Consider the following 19,107-nt stretch of genomic DNA (forward strand, 5'->3'; position numbering starts at 1 on the left):
CCCGCTGCGGCTGCAGGACGGGCGCGAGGTGCCTCACAGCTGCCGGCGCTACCGGCTCGCGGCGATGGCCAACTTCTCCGCGCTGGGGCTGGAGCCGGGGCGCGATGTGGATCTGGAGCAGCTGGAGCAGGAGAGCTGCCTGGATGGCTGGGAGTTCAGCCAGGACATCTACCTGTCCACCATCGTGACCGAGGTGGGTGTGTGAATGATCCTGCATCTGCCTCAGACCCCCTGAGACTCCCTGGCAGTGCCTGGGTCCGCGTTTCCCACCCGCCGTCAAACCTGCCTGGCATGCAACTGGGCTTTGCTTCTCTAACACGTGAGTGCCGCCCATGAGCAGGGCCCCAGTGAGGCTTATTCCTGAGCGGTCCAGTCTAGCACGGAGGGGATGGAACAGGGAGTGTTGTCGCCAACTGTCTTTTCCTTTTCGAGTTTCACAACAGATGAAATTGTTTCCCAAGAGGCCCAGTCCCAGGCTGCTCAGATGCACAGCCTGATTCAAGTTCCTGCTACTCGTATGAGGAAGGATTTGGGGATCTCTGCTGAACCCAAGTGCAGACACAGAGAAGAGCCTTGCTGCAGGGCAGGTTGTGGGCAGGTCTGACCTGTTTCCTAGCCACAGAGGTCTGGAAGAATCAAAGGGCCTACTACTTTGCCATACACCTTTTGGCAAGGCTTGGGGGGTCCCTTCTTGAGGCTCCAATTTCTCTGAAAAGGGGCAGAGGACCTCCTGATGCTGACGGGGCAGGGGGGACCACAGGAGCCATAACCCTGGCACCAACATACTGATAAAGAGACTGACTCACAGAGACTCTTCTGAGCATAGGATCTGGGGGAGGGGGTGGCGGGTACAGATGTTCCAGCTTATGCCATTAGCACCTTAGGATCCTAAGTGGTTTGGTGACAAGTTTTCTAAGTTTCAGAAGTCAGGCTACACACATACTTTGTCCCTTACACTTCTTGCTTTGCATCTGCTGTGGGCCCCAGATGCTGTGTCCTTCTGAGGAGGACATACCTAGACTAGTTTCCTGCTGTTGATCAGGCAGGTAGGATTTCCCAGCTTCTGGCTCTGCCCCTGCTCAATGTTTCTCTCAAGAAAAACCCCACTGTGGCCCCTCTTAGTCCTTAATCCTCTTCTCTCAGCACAATGTAGCAACCATCAAACACCGTGTCTGGCCTTATGCTGGGCACTAGGCTATAGGCAATTGGGGTGTAGATCCTGTTTTCAAAGCTCAGATGCCCATGGGGCACACTGTCCACGTTACAGAGAGGGCTGACATCAACCCTGGTTAGTAATAGGGTTTTGGAGCCTGAATTCAAGTTTTGGCTGGGTTGCTGTGTGACCTGGAACAATATATTACCTTCTCTGTGGGGATAACAGGGTGAGGAAATACTCCAAGAAGGAGTGATAAAATTAGAGCTGAGTCTGGACATATGAGTAGAACTTGTCCAAACAAAGAACATGGCAGATTCTGTGCATGGAATTCTCATAGATCCAGGCAGCTGGTGTTCAGGAGAATGACAGATGAGGCTAGATATACCTACATGGGTATTCTTTCACAGTGGACATTGTGAAAATGTTGAGTAATTGACTTTATTCTGAGGATAGTGAGGAAATAATAAGGGGTAACATGGCCAGATTTGGGTTTTCAGCAGATGCTTACTCTAGCTGCTATGAAAAGCAAGAAGACCAGTGAGGAATCTGTGAGAGTTTCCTTGGCAAGAGACTGGTGGCCAGGCAGGGGTGGTGGCTACAGAATCTATACGATCTTTGGAAAGTGGGCTCAACCTGTGAACCAACTCTGGACCCCCCACCCCCACCAGCATTGCCACCAGGCCTACCTTGGACCTGAGGTGACTGTTCTTCTCTCTCATTGATCCCCTAGCAGGGCTCCTAATGGGTGCCCGCCCCCTTCCCACAGCCTGGTCCTGGGGCTGGTCTAAGGCTGGAGATCAGCTCACTCCACCTCAGTTCCTGAAAGTATCATTAGAACTTGAGCTGAAGCTGGTCCCACTACCTGCAGCACCCCCTAAAAATTAGTTTGACCTCTTTTCCCTTCCTCACTGGTGTCGTTGACCTCATGGTGTGTAGGGTGGGTGCCCCGCTTACAGGGTCTGTGGGCACCTCTGGGGATGCACATCATCACACAATCACGTAGGAAAATGGTCTGCTTTTCTCAGCATCCTTTCCCTTCCTTGCTTCTCTTTTGGGTGGCAGAGTAAGATAAAAGACAAATGGATACTGGTGTTCGGAGGAAGGAGAGGAGAAGCACCAGGAGGAGAGTGGCTTTCCACAGAGAGATGGTGACACAAGAAGAAGTTCTGGAGTCAGACTGGAGGGCCACTTCTGACCCCCACCCCTAGCCACTTGGCTGACTTTAGCAGTTACATCACTGCTCAAAGCCTCAATTTCCTTAACTATGAGAGGAGATACAAGCATGTGAAAATCTGCTTGACATTACTAACTAGTAAGGAAATGTAAATCAAAACCACAATGAGATATCACCTCACACCCATTAGGATGGGTGTTATATGGAGAAATTGGAATTCTTGTGCACTGTTGGTAGGAGTGTAAAAAGGTGGAGCCACTATGAGAAACAGTATGGCAGTTCCTCACAAAATTGCAAGTAAAATGAACATTGAATCTACCAATATCACTTCTGAATATATATATACACAAGAATTGAAATCAGGGTCTCAAAGAAACATTTGTATGCTTATGTTCATAGCAACATTAATCACAACAGCCCCAAAGTAAAAACAGCCCAGATGTCCATCAATGGATAAATGAATAAACAAAATGTGGTGTATGCATACAATGGAATACTATTCAGCCTTAAAAAGGAAGGAAATTCTGACATGTGCTATAATACAAATGAACCTTGAGGACATTATGCTAAGTGAAATAAGCCAGTTACAAAAGGACAAAAACTGTGATTTCACTTATGTGAGATATGAAGAATAGTCAGACTCATAGAAACAGGAAGAAGAATGGTAGTTACTAAGGGCTAGGGGCAGCAGGGAATGTGGAGATGTTCAATGGGTATAGAGCTCAGTTTTGCAAGATGCAAAGAGTTCTGGAGATTACACAACAATATGAATATATTTTACTCTGTGGAACTGTACACTTAAAAATCATTAAGATGGTAAATTTCATATTATGTTTGGTATATGTTTTGTTTTAATAATTTTTTAAAATGAGGATCATAAGAGTGCCCAGCTTCTCTGAATTGTTGGGAGGACTTGGTGAGGCTATGCTACTTCCCCCAGCACCAGCAAATGGGCATCAATGGCCAGTGGGTAAGGAGAGGCAAGGGCAGGCCCTCGTCACCTCTGGCTGCACACCACGGGCATTGTGGGAGCTGTACTAAGGTCCAGGTGGCAGGTAGTATTATGGGTGATGAGTTCTGCTGGAGGCTGAAATTCTGTCTCCTTGGAGAAGTTCTATGATCCACAGAATAGGACATAGGTCCAAACCCACACTGATTTAGCCAGTGCCCATGGGAGAAATGGCCCCAACTCTCCTATAGGCTCAAGCCCAGGGGCCTTGAACAGGTTCTTTATATCCCAGCTAGCACAATACAGGGAGAGAGACCGTTTTCTCAAATTGTTTCTGCCTTCCACCTCCATGCAGGATCCCCCAGTGGGCATACCCTCTGGGACAGCTAAACCAACACCTGACCCCTGATAGGGACGGCAAGGTCAGCCAGGAACCCAAGTGTGGCATGTTCTGCTGTGGAAATACCTTTCATAGAACGCCAAGAGGCAGGAGTCTGGTGTCGGAGTAGGGACTTGCATGAATGCATCTGTCCTTATATCTGCCTAAAGTAGTTTACTTAGCCCTTGGGGGCTGTTTGTGAAGACTGATTTATTATTCCTGTGTGGCTATTAAGAATCACATTTAAACAAAAATTTTTTCTAATGTTTTTATTTATTTTTGAGATAGAGAGAGAAAGCTTGAGCAGGGGAGGGTCAGAGAGAGAGAGGAAAATACAGAATCTGAAGCAGGCTCCAGGCTCTGAGCTAGCTGTCAGCACAGAGCCTGACGCAGGGCTTAAACCCATGAACTGTGAGATCATGACCTGAGCCGAAGCCAGGCACTCAACCAACTGAGCCACCCAGGCACCCCAAGAATCGCATTTTAAAAGCTTCATTTTGAAATAATTTTTGATTTAGGGAAAATTGTGAAACTAGTACAGAAAATTCACATACACCCTTCAACCAGCTTCCCTTAGTGTTAATTAATATCACCATAATTCATTTACCAAAACCAGGAAATTAAAGTTGGTTGCAATATTATTAACTAAACTACAGCTGGTATTTGAATTTACTGGTTTTTCCACTAATGTTCTTTTTCGGTGTTTGGATCCTATCCAGAAGCCAACATTGTATTTAGTTGGTGTGTTTCCGTAGTCTCCTTCAGTCTGTGAGGGTTCCTCAGTCTTGTCCTATCTTTCATGACCTTGATACTTTTTATGAGTCTTTCATTTATTTTCATGAATGTCTCTTGGCTTGGATTTGGGTGATTTCTCTCATGAGAATATTGAGTTTGTGCACTTTTCAGGAAGAATGTTATAGAAGCACTATGTCCTCAGGACATTGTCCCAGTGGGTATATGATGTCGATGTGGCTTGTTAACGGTGATGTCAGCCTTGATCACTTGGTTGGTTGGGTTCTGCTGGGTTTTTCCACTATAAAGTCACTATTTTTCCCCTTCACAATTGATAAGTATCTTGGGGCAGATACATTGGACTATACACATATCCTGTTTATCATCAAACATTTGTGTTGGCCTAGTAGTGATGTTGCATCTCCCACAGTCCTTATTTTTCCTTACAATTTATTAATTGGAATTATTCTATAAATAAGAGCTTCCCTTTCCCTGTCATTTATTTATTTATTCAATTATTGCTTTATATTAGTACAGACTCATGTAACCTGATACTATCCTTAATTGTTTTATTGCTCCAGCTGGTCCAGCTTGAAACAGGTTATTTTTTACTTTAAAGATAGAGCATATAAAAATCCTGAGAAAAGGTCCTTCCTTTGTCCCTGGGGTCAGGGCTGGAGGAGACTGTATTTTCCCCTGTGGGGAAGAGTGCCAGACACCTCTTAGCTTCTTTATCTGTAGAGTGGTAGTGCAAAAGCAAGAGCAGGGACTGGTGGTATCTGGCTCAACAGATGGGGACTGAAACTTCTGTTGAGGAAGGAAGGGACCCCAAGGATCCCCAAACTGTCTGATATGGAGTCCTACTGCAGAAGCCTACTATGGGGCGGGGGGGGGGGGGGGGGGGGGGGGGGGGGGGGGGGGGGGGGGGGGGGGGGGGGGGGGGGGGGCTCAGTGGCAAAGGGCATAGCTCTCCCTACAGCCCTTCAGTGCTCAAAGAGCAAAGGGCCTTTGTGTGAGGAAACTCAAAGGCCTCTTAAAGGCTGAAGGAACAGAGAAGGCAGTTAATGTCCTGCTCTCCGGGGGGCCTGTATTTATCAGAAGGGCCACAAGGCAAGCAGGAGGCGTGAGCCTGGCTGCTGGCCAAGGTGTAAGCATGGGCTGTCCTTTGCCTCCAACATGTCTGCTTTTCTTTTGGAACATCATTAAGTAGATTGACCTCCTTCAGTCTACAGCCTGGGAAAACTAGGCAGTCACTTCTGAGCTGGGTACCGCCTCTAGTAGACCCATGCTCCAGGGGCCCTGTGAAAGCCTTTTTTTGGTGAGGACCAGCTTTCTGTGTCAGGCTGCCAGAGGCTGAAGCAGGCATGCTGCTCTATCATACAGGCTTCTGTCCTCTCCTGCAGCTGGTTGCAGCCTTTAGGAATCCATGGGTAGAGCTGCCATGACTATGCCCTTGAGCATTATATAGCCTCCAGCAAAAGGCCTGGACTTCTAGAGGCATTAGACTTGTGCCATCTTTCCTGGGACCGGAGGTCAGGGCACGGACAGAGCAGGGCAAACTGATTCTCCACCCATAACCCAAAAGTATGAGCTAGGACCATGAGGGCCTCATCTTCTGCTCATAGGGAGCTTATGGGAGGCATTGTGAGTAGCAGAGGAGGGACAGTGATACAGACTAAGGCTCATATATCTGGTTGCTACTACATGGGACCATATACCATGAGATGTGCCTCCTCTGAGGCCTGGGTGGGCTCTGGCAAAGGTGAAAAGTTTGAGCCGTAGGCAGACTTAGGCTGTTTTCTTTCTGTCAGGCCTATAAGCTACCAGGAAATTCTGCTGGTGAGTGTGGAGACTGGCAGCTTGGCTGACAGGACAGCCTGAATATTCTTAACCAAGTTCACACTCAGACTAGCTCTCTGTCACATTCCAGAGGGGACAAGGTATGGGACCTACGCCTCCAGCCAACACCTGCAAGATTTTCAGAAAGATCTTGCCCAGAAAACAAATAAAAGAGACTTGGGGGCTTTCCCTAGCTCTGATCTGAAATTGCTTCCCTGTTTGTTTATCAGATGCCTCACCCCAAACAGTTTGCGGGTTGCCTCTCAACTGTGCTCCTCTGACAATGGCCACCAGGAGCTCAGAATGTGCTTTTGTCTGGAGGCTGCTTCACCCACATCTCCTGCCAAGTTTCTGGATAAACAAACTTTGTCCATCCCTCCTGGTGGACAACAGAACCCTCATACAGAGTCCAAGAGGTAGGGTGGTGTATTGACAGAAACAAGGCTTTGGCAGGGTGGGTCACAGGAGCTGCGCGCGTTTCTAAATGGATTGTAATTTCTCCCTGACTGCAGGCTAAATTCACTTCATATTCTGGGCTAATGCAGGGCTGCCCTCTTATCTGAAAGCCTGGTCTTGTTTTAAGCATGTCTCTGGAGGCCAGAAGAAAAGAAAGAAAAGCAAGCGTTTGGAGTAGAGATGGTGGAGAGACATTGGAGACTCCTGGGAAAGGCCACGTTGATGCACATGGCCTATCAATAGCCACAGATAGCCCAAGGCTGGCAGCTTTAGCTGTTTATTTGCAGGACTGAAAGGCAAGTTCATAGTGGCACCTTCCAGAGCTTCCCCCTCAGTGCTGGAGGGCTGACACAGACCCCATCTCACTTATGTTCCCAGAGTGGGGCCTAGGAGATTTATGATGGATCCAATGCCAGGCTGCCAGGGAAAGAACCGTGTCTTTGAGTGCCCCTTCTCCTTCCCTCAGGTGCCTCCATTCCCATCCCCACCATCCCATTCAAAACCCCTGCGTGTTTTGCTTTGGTTCAGCGTTCAGTGACTACAGAGCTCTCCACTGAGGCTTCCCCACCTATGATTGCTTTTTCTTTACCTGTAATCTGAAGAAGGAAGAATACTGAGGACATTTTAAGGTTTAGCACCCCCTGAGCCCCTGAGCTCCAAGTTGTAGAAGCTTTATTCCTGGGGAGTACAGCCAAGAGATTGGGGAACCCCCTCCTACTCATATAGTGGCGCCTCGACCCCAGATTCTGCAGTCTGAGGATACTGGGGGCCTGACTACACTTGTCCCATATTGTTTTTGAGGTAAGATGTTCCATCTCAGGAGAGACAAGCCGAAAGGACAGAGGTTACCACCCTCACCCAGAATCCAATTCTGAGGGACCCTTTTCCTACTACCAGCCCTGGAGCAAGAGCTCAGAGATTTTGTCCAGGGAGACAGGTAGGCATAAGAATAGAGCTCTGAAGCTGTCCCCACAGGAAATAACTTCATTTGAAAGAAGTTAAAGAAGAAAAACACTAATCTACCTAGCTCAGAAGCTCAGTGATTTCCAAGTAAAAGAAACAAAGAGAGTTCCACACACAGATACGTTATCATAAAACTGCTGAGACTCAAAGACAAAGGGAATGTTTTGAAAGCAGCACAGAAAATATGACTTGTCACATACAAAGGAAACCTGATAAGGTTTATCTTTGACTTTTCATCAGAAACAATGGAGGCCAAAAGGCAGTGGGTAACACGTTCAAAATGCTGAAAAAAAAAAGTCAACCAAAATCTTAGTTCTAGCAAAACTATCTTTCAAAAATGAAGTAAAGATATTCCCAGATGGAAAAATGAACAAAAACACTGAGAGAAAGTTTTGCTAGTGGTGCTGTTACAAGAAATGTTGAAAGAAGTTCATCAGGAATAAGTTTAAAAAAATTTTTTTTCAGTTAAGCTCCGACTTTGGCTCAGGTCATGATCTCACATTCGTGGGTTCGAGCCCCACATCGGTCTCTGTGCTGACAGACAGCTCAGAGCCTGGAGCCTGCTTCCGGTTCTGTGTCTCCCTCTCTCTCTGCCCCTCCCTGCTCATGCTCTGTCTCTCTCTGTCTCAAAAATAAATAAAATTTTAAAAAACTCAAAAAAAAATTTTTTTATGTCTTTATTTTATTTTGAGAGAGAGAGACAGAGCATGAACGGGGGAGAGGCAGAGAGAGAGGGAGACACAGAATGTGAAGCAGGCTGACAGCCCAGAGCCTGATGTGGGGCTTGAACCCAGGGTCTGTGAGATCATGACCTGAGCCAAAGTCAGACCCTTAACCTACTGAGCCACCCAGGCACCCCTGGAATAAGTTTTTTAAATGAACAACTTAAGCTCTGAAAACTATAAAACATCTCTGAAAGAAATTAAAGAAGACATAAATAGGGGCACCTGGGTGACTCAGTCCATTAAGGGACTGACTTTCAATTTCAGCTGGGGTCATGATCGCAGGATCATGGGATCAAGCCCTAAGTCGGGTTCTGTACTGAGCATGGAGCCTGCTTGGATTCTCTCATTCTGCCCTCTTTTTCACATGTGCACATGCACTGTCTTTCTCTCTCTCTCAGATAAATTTAAAAAAAAGAAGAAGAAGAAGACATAAATAAATGGAAAGACATGTCATGTTCTTTTTTTTAAATTTTTACTGTTTATTTATTTTTGAGACAGGGAGAGACAGAGCATGAGTGGGGAGAGGCAGAGAAAGAGGGAGACACAGAATGTGAAGCAGGCTCCAGGCTCTGGGCTGTCAGCACAGTGCCCAATGTGGAGCTCAAACCCATGGACCGTGAGATCATGACCCAAGTCGATGTCGGGCACTTAACCAACTGAGTCACCCAGGCGCCCCAAGACATGTCATGTTCTGCTCATGAAGTAGAAGTCATAATGTTGTTAAGATAGCAGCACTCCTCAAATTTATCTATGGACTCAACACAAAAGTTGTTCAGTTTCATTAGTCATTAGGGAAGTGAAAATTGAAATCACAATGAGACACTTCTTAACACCAGTTGGGATGGTTAAAATTAAAGTGACATACAATAACAAGTATTGATAGGAAGACGGAGAACTGGAGCTGTTGTTCATTGCTGTTGGGACTGTAAAACAGTGCAGCCACTTTAGAAAACAGTTTGGGAGTTTCTCGAAAAGTTAAATGTAGATTTATCATGACTTATGTTTGACTCCTACATATATACCCAAGAAAAATGAAAACATACATCTATACAAAATCTTGTATGCAGAATTTCATGGCATCACTATTTTTTTATTTTTTTTTAAGTTTACTATTTATTTTTGAGGGAGGAGATACAGGGTCAGAGAGACACAAGCCCAAGCAGGCTTTACGGTATCAGAGCTGTGCCTGATGCAAGGCTCAAACTCACAATCTCATGACCTGAGCCAAACCTAGAGTCAGATGCTTAACCAATTGGGCCACTCAGGCACCGCCATGGCATCATTGTTTATAAGAGCCATAAAGTTGGAAACAACCCCAATGTCTATCAACTGATGGCTGCTAATTAAATGTGGTCTACCCATGCAGTGGTGTAGTATTCAACTGTAAAAAGGAAAGAAGTATTGATACATGCTAAAACAACATGAGTGAACCTTGGAAACATTATGCTGAGTCAAAGAAGCCAGTTACAAAATACTACATATTGTATAGTTCCACTTATATTAAATGTCCAGAATTGGCAAATCCTTAGAGACAGAAAGTGTAGTAGTGGTTGCCAGGGGCTGGGGAAGAGAAGGGGAAGTGACTGTTCATGGATATGGGGTTTCTTTCAGAGGTGCTGAAAATGTTCTCAAATTAGATAGTGCTGACGGTTGCACAGTTCTTCAAATATACCAGAAACCACTGAATTGTACACATTACAAGAGTGAATGCTATGGGATATAAATTTTATTTCAATGAAACTATTATAAACAACAAGAATAAAAAATCTAGAGTTCCCCACCCCTATCCCCATCATGGTAGCTGGGAAATATCTAGCTTAGTTGCAACAAAGTTATGAAAAGAAATTGGAGTTGATGTGTATTCTATGATTAACTAACTACAACTTCCTATTTTTCCCCTGAAATGAAAAGTAAGTGCAAGATGACACATTGGAAACATATTTTTCATTCTTAAGTGGACTATTGCTAGGTTTTCACTCACAGTAATCTCTGAGATTGATATCCACTTATGAAAGGATTTTACACTTTCTAGCAAAAGCTGTTTTGGTTTTCAGTCACTGATGAAGTTCTTATTCCCAAGAATCTCTGCTGCCTAGTTAGGTTTAAGTGTAACCTGCTTTCCTTACTCATTCATGCTGTTTGTTCTAAGTCGTGGTTTGGCTGTGAGGGCAAAGGCATGAGCTTAGTTAGTAGAAGGGGAATGACCGTTTAATGAGGGTTGAAATGTGCCGGACACTGTGGTAAACACTTTACTTATGTGCTCACGACAACGCCAGAGGGGGTATTCTTGGTCCATTTTTGAAGATGAAAAAGCAGGCTGGTAGAGGTGGAGGAGCGCCCAGTCGCACAGCCAGAAGTCGCAGAGCCCAGGAGAGGCTGTGCTCTTTGTTCAGCAGCCAGGCTGCCTTCCAGAGTTCTCAGTACCACAGAGGTCACAGGGATACGCTTATCTTTATGGTCTTTTATGGCTTTGGTAAAGGCTAAAACTGCTAGCTAGACTGGCTACTTGTAGAGTTCAAGGTTGAGGGTGATTTTCAAAGGACAGCGTGTGATACCATGCTTTTCCCTAAACTCATTTTCTGTTACACGTGATTGGTCAGCATTCAGCATTCATTCATGAGCAAGTTGTTGAAAATCCATTTGCCTAGCCAAGTGCAAGCATTAGTTATCTAAAATGATTACCTGATTGAGTTCAGGTGTTAGACCTCTGTCCATCTGGAGGAGGATGAGGAAGGGGTGTCTTTTCCCTCTCTAGCCAGAGATCAAGGGCACAGTGGCCCAGAACCGAGCCCGCCCTGCCAGGGACTACTGGGCTCATGCATGCACATGTGCACACCTGATCTGTCCTATAAAGTATGCTTGACCTTGAGCTTTGTGGAGGCAGCAACCATGTCAGTTTTGTGCCTCACACAGAATCTGGCCCAGAGCAGGTGTTCAATGACAGTTGAATAAATAATTAAGCAATTCCTTTTACCAATCCACTAGAACTTGAGCTGTTGCTTCATTGCCCTGTGCCTTCATTTCCTCATTTATAAAATAAGGATATGGGGAAGAGCACTGGGTGTTGTATGGAAAACAATTTGACAATAAAATATTATGGAAAAAAAAATAAAATAAAACAAGGATAAAAACAGTCTCATTTCACATGACAACCTTGAGATCCCATGAGATAATACAAGGCACACAGTGAGCACCCAATACACTATAGTCAATGTTTCTGTGAAGGGACAGACATGTTCCATAGAAGACATGTTCTTCTATGCCAAGAGTGGCCTTCCATCTTCTATTACCTTGTGACCTTGGTTTTTGTTTCTTAAAGCAAAGCTGAAGGCTAGGTGGCCCAGCTACAAGGCCTCACTCTGCTCTATTAGGGAATGTTGGTCTGAGACCCTGCGGATGAGGCAGGCACAGTAACCCTGGGAAGGGATATCTAGTGCCCCCACCCTACACAGCTTAGGCTAGTTAGTTCCTACATTCCACTCTCTGTCCAGGGTGATCTCTGTGTGCGTGTGTGTGTGTGTGTGTGTGTGTGTGGTGGGGGAGGGGGTTATGTTTTGGAAATGTTAGTGCTTGACCTGAAAGCACAGCTCCAGAGCAACACCAGCCAGCTCCTCACCAGACCGTCCACCACTAGTCTCTGAGTGGATCACAGGTATGCTTGTTTGTGTGTACATGAATGTATACATACATGCAGAGACCCAAAGGACAGTTCTGTCTTATTAAGAAAAGACTGTCTTCAGGACTCCTGGGTGACTCAGAAGGTTGAGCGTCTGACTTCAGCTCAGGTCATGATCTCTCAGTTTGTGGGTTTGAGCCCCGTGTCAGGTTCTGGGCTGACAGCTTGGAACCTGGACCCTGCTTCAGATTCTGTGTGTCTCTCTCTCTGCCCCGCCCCTGCTCTCTCTCTCTCTCTCAAAAATAAACATTGAAAAATTTTTAATAAACTTTTTATTTAAAAATTTCCCTCAAAATAAATAAACATTAAACAAAACAAACATTTTTTATTAAAAAAATTTTTTTAAAGACTGTCTTCCACTTGGCCTACAGTGTTGTTGCTAACCACAGGGAGTTCCCCGGGCTCTGGCTAGTGGGACACTAAGATACACCCCTCAGATCCCAAGGGGCTGGTCACAGGTAGGGCCTGGCCTCCACATGAGTAGTCCCATGGAGAAAAGGTCCTTTCTTTAGGTGGGCAGCTGATTTATAGGACTCCAGTCCTATTTTTTATTTCCAGATTTAAATCTGGAAAGCCTGTATCCTATTACAAGGTCTCCTTCAGCTTTCCTAAAAGATTCTCTGGGCATAGTAACTTTGCAAAAGATGGCCCAACGTTGGAACGAACCGTGGGTGGCCATGACATCCAGCTGCCTTCCTCTGCTGGGTATGAGCAGGATTTCCAAAGGCCGAAAGAACCGTCCGTGGGCCTGCAACTGGTGGCTGCTGCGTGCACATGACGATCTCCTGTGCCTCATGATGCTGATAAGGCTTCTTGGGCCCCTCTTCAGGGAAGAAGGGAAGAAGGGGGACCTAGAGTCATGGCTGCATGGGCTGCAGTAGGAGAGCAATGGGGAGCTGGCCCTTAATCCATCATTCCCAGCACCCCAATTCAGAACTCACCATGCTCCGTTTGTTCCCTAAGTGGACCAGGCTCGACCCACTACCAGGCCTTCTCTATGAGCATGCAAACAGTACAGTCACATGGGGCCCTGAAGTTGTTTGTAATGCTCTGCTACTGACATCTTGAAATTCTTCATAATTTTTGAACAAAGGGTCTTGCATTTTCAGATTGCACCGGTTAGCCAGTCCTACTCACTATCTTTGTCATGTAACCCTGGCTCCATATCTGACATTCCTCTTTCCTTTCTGTCTTTAAGACTTCTTTTTTCTCTTAATGTTTATTTATTTTTGATAAAGAGAGGGAGAGACAGAGAGATAGAGCTTGAAAATGGGAGGGGCAGAGAGAGACACACACACAGAATCTGAAGCAGGCTCCAGGCTCTGAGGTGTCAGCACAGAGCCCGATGCAGGGCTCAAACTGATGAACTGTCACATCATGACCTGAGCTGAAGTCGGATGCTCAAATGACTGAACCACCCAGGTGCCCCTGTCTTTAAGTCTTATTTATCCTACCCTAAGGCAAAATCCTGACAGAAAAATACTGAAAAAACCATAAAGGAGAGCACATTCCCTTTGGAAGAGTTTTCAGCTTGACTGCAGACAGAATGGTGACAGTGGATAATAGAACACATCAATATCCCTACCATGCTTGAGATGTTCTCAGCTCTGCCCCAGCGCTAAAGGGTGTGGCAGAGGTCCTTTACCCCTAGTCCTCGTGTCTTCCGTGAAGAATTATAGGAGATGGTATTTGCTAAGCTCGTTTGTCTGACCTTTGGAGCTCTTGTCCAAAGCATGATATGGGTACAAAGTTGGTACAAGGTGAAGCCTGAGTTAGTATCTAGCAAGCCCATTTAATTGCTATGACTTCAGACAAATAACAGTCTCAGATCCTCAGTTTACTCTTACACAAAACAGGCAAAACAACATTTTAGGAGGCTTTGGAATCTCAGTTTTATGAATCTCTATGTGTTGGGGCAAATTCCAAGTTCTTTTCTGACTGTTTTGCTGGTGATTTTCAGAAGTGGGTGGCCACTAATTCAGGTACATGTCCTGTCTTTGTCTTCTTCCTGTCTATGTCTTCTGACCCACGGCATGACAGGGCACATGAATCCAGGCCACTGTTTTGGAAGATTTGTGCCCTTTCCCCTGGAGTCCATTCAGCAGCCGGAGTACAGAAAAACTGTACTCTGGACATGGTCTCAGATTCATCCTCTGCTTGTGCCTGAGGCATAGAGAGCCAAGTTCCTAGCCCACTTTGTTTTTCCTCTGTAGAGCTGTGCTTGGGCATTCTGCCTGTAGCCAGCATTGTGGGTGGGTGCCAGGAGAGGCGGCCTCATGAATCTTGTTATTGTCTTTGGGACGGGAGTGTTCTCAAGGACCTTATCCTCAACATCACAGCTTGACCCCTTTGTGGAGAGAAGTCTAGAGGAGAGACTCGCTCAGGTCTTAGTACTTAGAAAAACTAAATTCTGCAGAATGAGTGTATCGCTTTGCCTATGGGGATCCTGTGAGCTGAGCCACAGCGATCTTCAGAGCCGGATTTCAGGATGTCCCTGGCAAGCGTGCAGGCCCCTGGGCAGGACAGCTGACTGTCAGACTAATCCTGGCTTGGTTATTTTGCAACCCTTCTTCCCCTGTGCCATGTGCCCTGACTCCTTAGCCTTTTGTTTTACACTTTTCTCTTGCATGGGTCGGTCCTCTCTCTGCTGCAGACTGAAGTGTGACATAAATATGTGAATTCATTTTTAAATCTATTTTAGGGAAGTTGTAAGGATTAAGAACGGACCTGCTTCGTGAGTGTCATGGAAGCAGCCCTACCACTGAGCGGAGGTGGGATGGGTAGGAGGCAGGGGAGGTTTCCTCTAGACTGGATCGTCTTGCCACACATAGCAATCCCTTGACTCAGAGCCTCAAAATATCTATTGGTTCCTGCAATATATATGTGTATGGATAGATAGATACATGATAGATAGATAGATAGATAGATAGATAGATAGATAGATAGATAGATATGAAAGCTCATTGAGCACACTTTGAAATCTTTGCAACTTCCCTTGAAATTTTCCTAACTTGACTTAAAGAGCTGGGAGCTGAAATTCTTGCTAAGGCCCTCATTTTATGGATCCACCAGCAGGGACTTGTTAGGGCTATGACAGCCCATAGGCCCTGGGGCCTGGGAGGAACCACCTCTCTGGGAAGGCTGGGTGGAAAGAATGTGGATAAGTGTAGAAGGGAGATAAGGGATGCTGGAAAGGTGTAGATACCCCACCCCCATCCCTCACCACACAGTGGGCTCTGAGTTCAGGCTCCAGACTCAGCCTGTGGTGTGAATGGAGCAGAAAGAGAGAACGGGGTTTTCTGGGAGGAGTCTGCTCAGAAAATATAATCACAGACCACTTGCCTTTTTCAACAAGGCAGAGGAAACTTCTATGCCTGGACCAAGGGACCAGGCTCTCTGCCCTGCCCCTCAAGAGTTTCAAACACCCTCCCTCCATGCTTGGATGCCTTCTAAAGCAGAAATACTACTTTGCTTCATACTGCTTCACAGCTGAGGGTTCGCCAGTCACAGCAGTTGCCTCGGCTAGCTTCCCGATACATGATGCAAACAGCCAGGGCTTTACCCTCCCTTACCTGTAGAAGCAGACGGTGAATCTCAGAGAGGACAGAGTCTTGCCCCAGTAAATGCTAGAGTCAGGAGTCAACCCCAGGGTGAGGCCTATGCCCTTAGCACAAAGTTGAGAGCCTGTCACAGGGGAGGAGAGCCTTTTCCAGCTGCCATGCTAATATTCCCCTCAGATCCGGGCTGGGGCTGGGCCTTCTGTTGCTTCATGTTGTCTTCTCTGGCAGTGGAGTCTAGTGTGTGAGGATGACTGGAAGACGCCCCTCACTTCCTCCCTGTTCTTCATGGGCGTGCTCTTTGGCTCCTTCGTGTCTGGGCAGCTATCAGACAGGTAAGGAGGCTGGGAGGGAGGAAAGGTGGGATAGGGCCCCTTGTCCATTCACTACCTGACAGGGGGTTGGGCTGAACTTCAAGTATCTCGACCCAGGGAAAGAGAGGCCCCTCATACTAACAAGTCAGTGAAAAGTGGAGACCTGAAGTCTCGCGTTTTCTCTGCCATCTGCTCCTGATTGGAACCTTATTTTGTTCAGTTCTCCAGTCCTTGCACTTCCAGGGTTTGGCCAAGCGTCGGGAGGAGGTGATGGTCTCACTGGAAACTGCAGTCTTTATATCATCAAACCTCTCAAAAAAAAAACCACACACACACACACATATATATATATATATATATATATATATATACACACACACACTACTGGCATCACCACTGCCTCTCCATCCCATCCCTAACTCTTAGATGGCACGTGATCTGTCCTCAAACATCCATCAGTCAGAGGAAGGGCCAGACAGCGAGTGCCCACATCACTGCTCTGTGGGACACCAGGGCTACAGAGCTGACCGAGGCTGGTTGTGGACCTCCTGGAACTCAGTCTAGAGCAGACAGCATTGCAGCTCCAGGAGAAGTGCCCTACTGGCCCCTGAATGTTCTATGGGGACCAGAGCAGGAAAGCAGGAATGCTAAACGTCAGTGTTGGGAAGACTTCCCAGAGGAATTCCTGTCCCTCCTCCAGTTACCAGGTCCAATGGGACTGCAAACCCAACAGCCTGAGATCTGATTTTTGATCAGATCATATAGGAGGTGGGAGACTGTTCTGCCCATGCCTGTCCTCCATTCTACCCATTGGTCACTATTTGAAAGTGAAATGAAGACTTAAGCCAACTCTCTGCATGTCTACTGCCAAGGGCTACTTTTCCCATAGAAAACTGGCTTGCAATTTTGGTTGCACATTAGACTCATCTAGGAAATTTTTAAAAATCCTGACATGCAAACTGCATCTTACACAATAAGAATCTTAGGAAGTGCTGGCACCAGCATTTTTTGGCACCAGGGGGTTTCAAGGGCAGCTAAGGTTGAAGACCACTACTGTGAAGGGAGTCTTATTCTGGATTGACACAATTCCCATATTGCTGATAGATGTATCTGCAATCTGTACTTGCCAGAAAAGTGGTGGCAGCTTCTTCCTGTGGCTTGGTGTAAAGAGCAGAATTCTACGTGGTCCTTGCATGAGCTGCTCTGTGCTTTCAAGATATGGGGCCTGTACAGAAGGTTTCGAATCGCACAAGTCACCTCCTGGGCAGATGGATTCCCCGAGACCTCACCATGGAAGAAGCTGGGAGGATGAGACAGGGAGAGAAGTCTGTCACACATCTCTGAAAACAAACAAACAGACAAACAAACATAAAGTCTGCAGTGATGCCTGACTCGGGCTTGCCACGCGCCCCGCTGTGAACTGCACATGCCATGTTTTGTGCTGTGCTGTGTTCTGCAGGTTTGGCAGGAAGAATATCCTCTTTGCGACCATGGCTGTGCAAACTGGCTTCAGCTTCCTGCAGATTTTCTCCAAGAGCTGGGAGATGTTTACTGTGTTATTTGTCATCGTCGGCATGGGACAGATCTCCAACTACGTGGTGGCCTTCATTCTAGGTAAGAATGTTTTCTGATGCTCAGGGCTTCTCCTTCAAACCCTGTGAGAGGCCAGGAAGAAGGGGCCACTGAAGAGGGCATAGGGAGTGTTCTTAGGACAGAAGGAAGCACCTCAACCCATGGGCTGTGCTTCTAAAACATGATCAGCCTCAGACACGTGTGTGTTGGGGAGGGGGCTGAAGCCTCAGGTCCTTTGATCTGGTCACAGGCAAGGCAGGCACTCACAAGGCTGGGCTCTGGAATGGTGTGGTGGATAGAAGCTGGACCTGATAGGACCCAGCCAAACAATAACTGAGCCCATTTCAGCAGCAAGGGGCTTGGCAAAGACACAAAGTTGGGGTGCGGGGGGAGGGACCACTTAGGGATGTCTTTGACTTGAGTTTTGAAAGCTCAGGATTTCTGTCTGGGTCAGGACAAAAGTGTTCCTGGCAGTCATGCATGGCCCGTGGAGGAACTTTGGGTAGATGGTGTGGCCAGTATGCAGGTGGAGGAGGCAGGCATGTGCCAGACAGGAGTTCAGTGCCAGTCTGCCATCCCTGGGCAGGTCTGGTGTCACCCTGGGTCAGAGCTCACCCCAGATCATATCAGCGGCGTGCAGGATGAAGAGCCTCGCTGACAGTAATCTTATCTCCTAGCAACAGCCTTGCTTCTGGAGTCTAAGGCTGCCTGAGAGGACACACAACTTAAAAAACACGAGGAGGCCCCCAGGGCCCTCACCAGCATTTCTTGAGAGGAAGTGAGGTGAGCTCCCAGCAGGCTGACCAGGGTCACCCCCAGGAGCAAGCACCCAACGTGCTCTCTGAGCCCACCTGCTGACTCTGACCCCTCATTTCTCAGAGGGGAAATGAGGGGCTCTTCTGGAACAATAAACAACAGTTCTCATCATCTCTAGTTTGACAATATATCCCTGTTGATTCCTTGCTGACCAGGTTTGCCCCTATTGTCACAGTGTAATTATTAACAGGGCCCTTTTAATGTAAGTCTAACGATTCTTCCTGCTTCAGAGGTCTGTATCTGGTAAGATGGATTCTGATTGCTTGTAAGAATCTGAGTGACACGCTGGCTTTGGAGATGCTGTGCTCTCTTAGTTGGGGACGTGTACACTCTCTGTGAGGTTGCCAAAATGGAACTGCTCACATTCCACTCCTTTAATCATTTGTGAAGAGCTCCTTGACACAGCCCAGGTGCCTGAAGACGGGGGAAGGGGAGAGCATACTGAGCCACATGGCAGTTAGCTCCCTCTTCAGCACCCAGCAGGAGAGGGGCATGCCTCTTCCCTGTGAGGAAAGAGGAGAGCCAGATGGGTTTTTTTTTTCTTTTGCTGTTTATTTATTTTTGAGAGGGAGAGAGAGAGAGAGCAAGGGACAGGCAGAGAGAGAGGGAGACACAGGATTTGATCCAAGCTCCAGTCTCTGAGCTGTCAACACAGAGCCAGATGCAGGGCTTGAACTCACAAACCATGAGATCATGACCTGAGCTGAAGTTGGATGCTTAACCGAACGAGTCACCCAGGTGCCCCGAGAGCCAGATGTTCTTAAAGAAGGTCCTTTGTGAGAGAGAGAGAGAGAGAGAG

The 19,107-nt window shown here is 46.8% G+C and overlaps 1 protein-coding gene across 2 annotated transcripts in view; it reads left to right on the plus strand.

Moving 5' to 3' along the window:
* SLC22A4 (solute carrier family 22 member 4) overlaps positions 1-19,107 on the plus strand; it is a 45,550-nt gene that overhangs the window by 745 nt on the left and 25,698 nt on the right. The window contains exons 2-4 of one of the 2 annotated variants that reach the window (XM_029942366.1): positions 17-193; positions 15,838-15,941; positions 17,380-17,534. In XM_029942366.1, the coding sequence (XP_029798226.1) occupies positions 17-193; positions 15,838-15,941; positions 17,380-17,534 (436 nt within the window). The remainder of the gene's footprint in view (positions 1-16; positions 194-15,837; positions 15,942-17,379; positions 17,535-19,107) is intronic. The other variant, XM_029942365.1, reaches the window with a different exon arrangement.

The sequence above is a fragment of the Suricata suricatta genome, chromosome 6 (assembly GCF_006229205.1).
Source record: "Suricata suricatta isolate VVHF042 chromosome 6, meerkat_22Aug2017_6uvM2_HiC, whole genome shotgun sequence".
NCBI lineage: Eukaryota > Metazoa > Chordata > Mammalia > Carnivora > Herpestidae > Suricata > Suricata suricatta.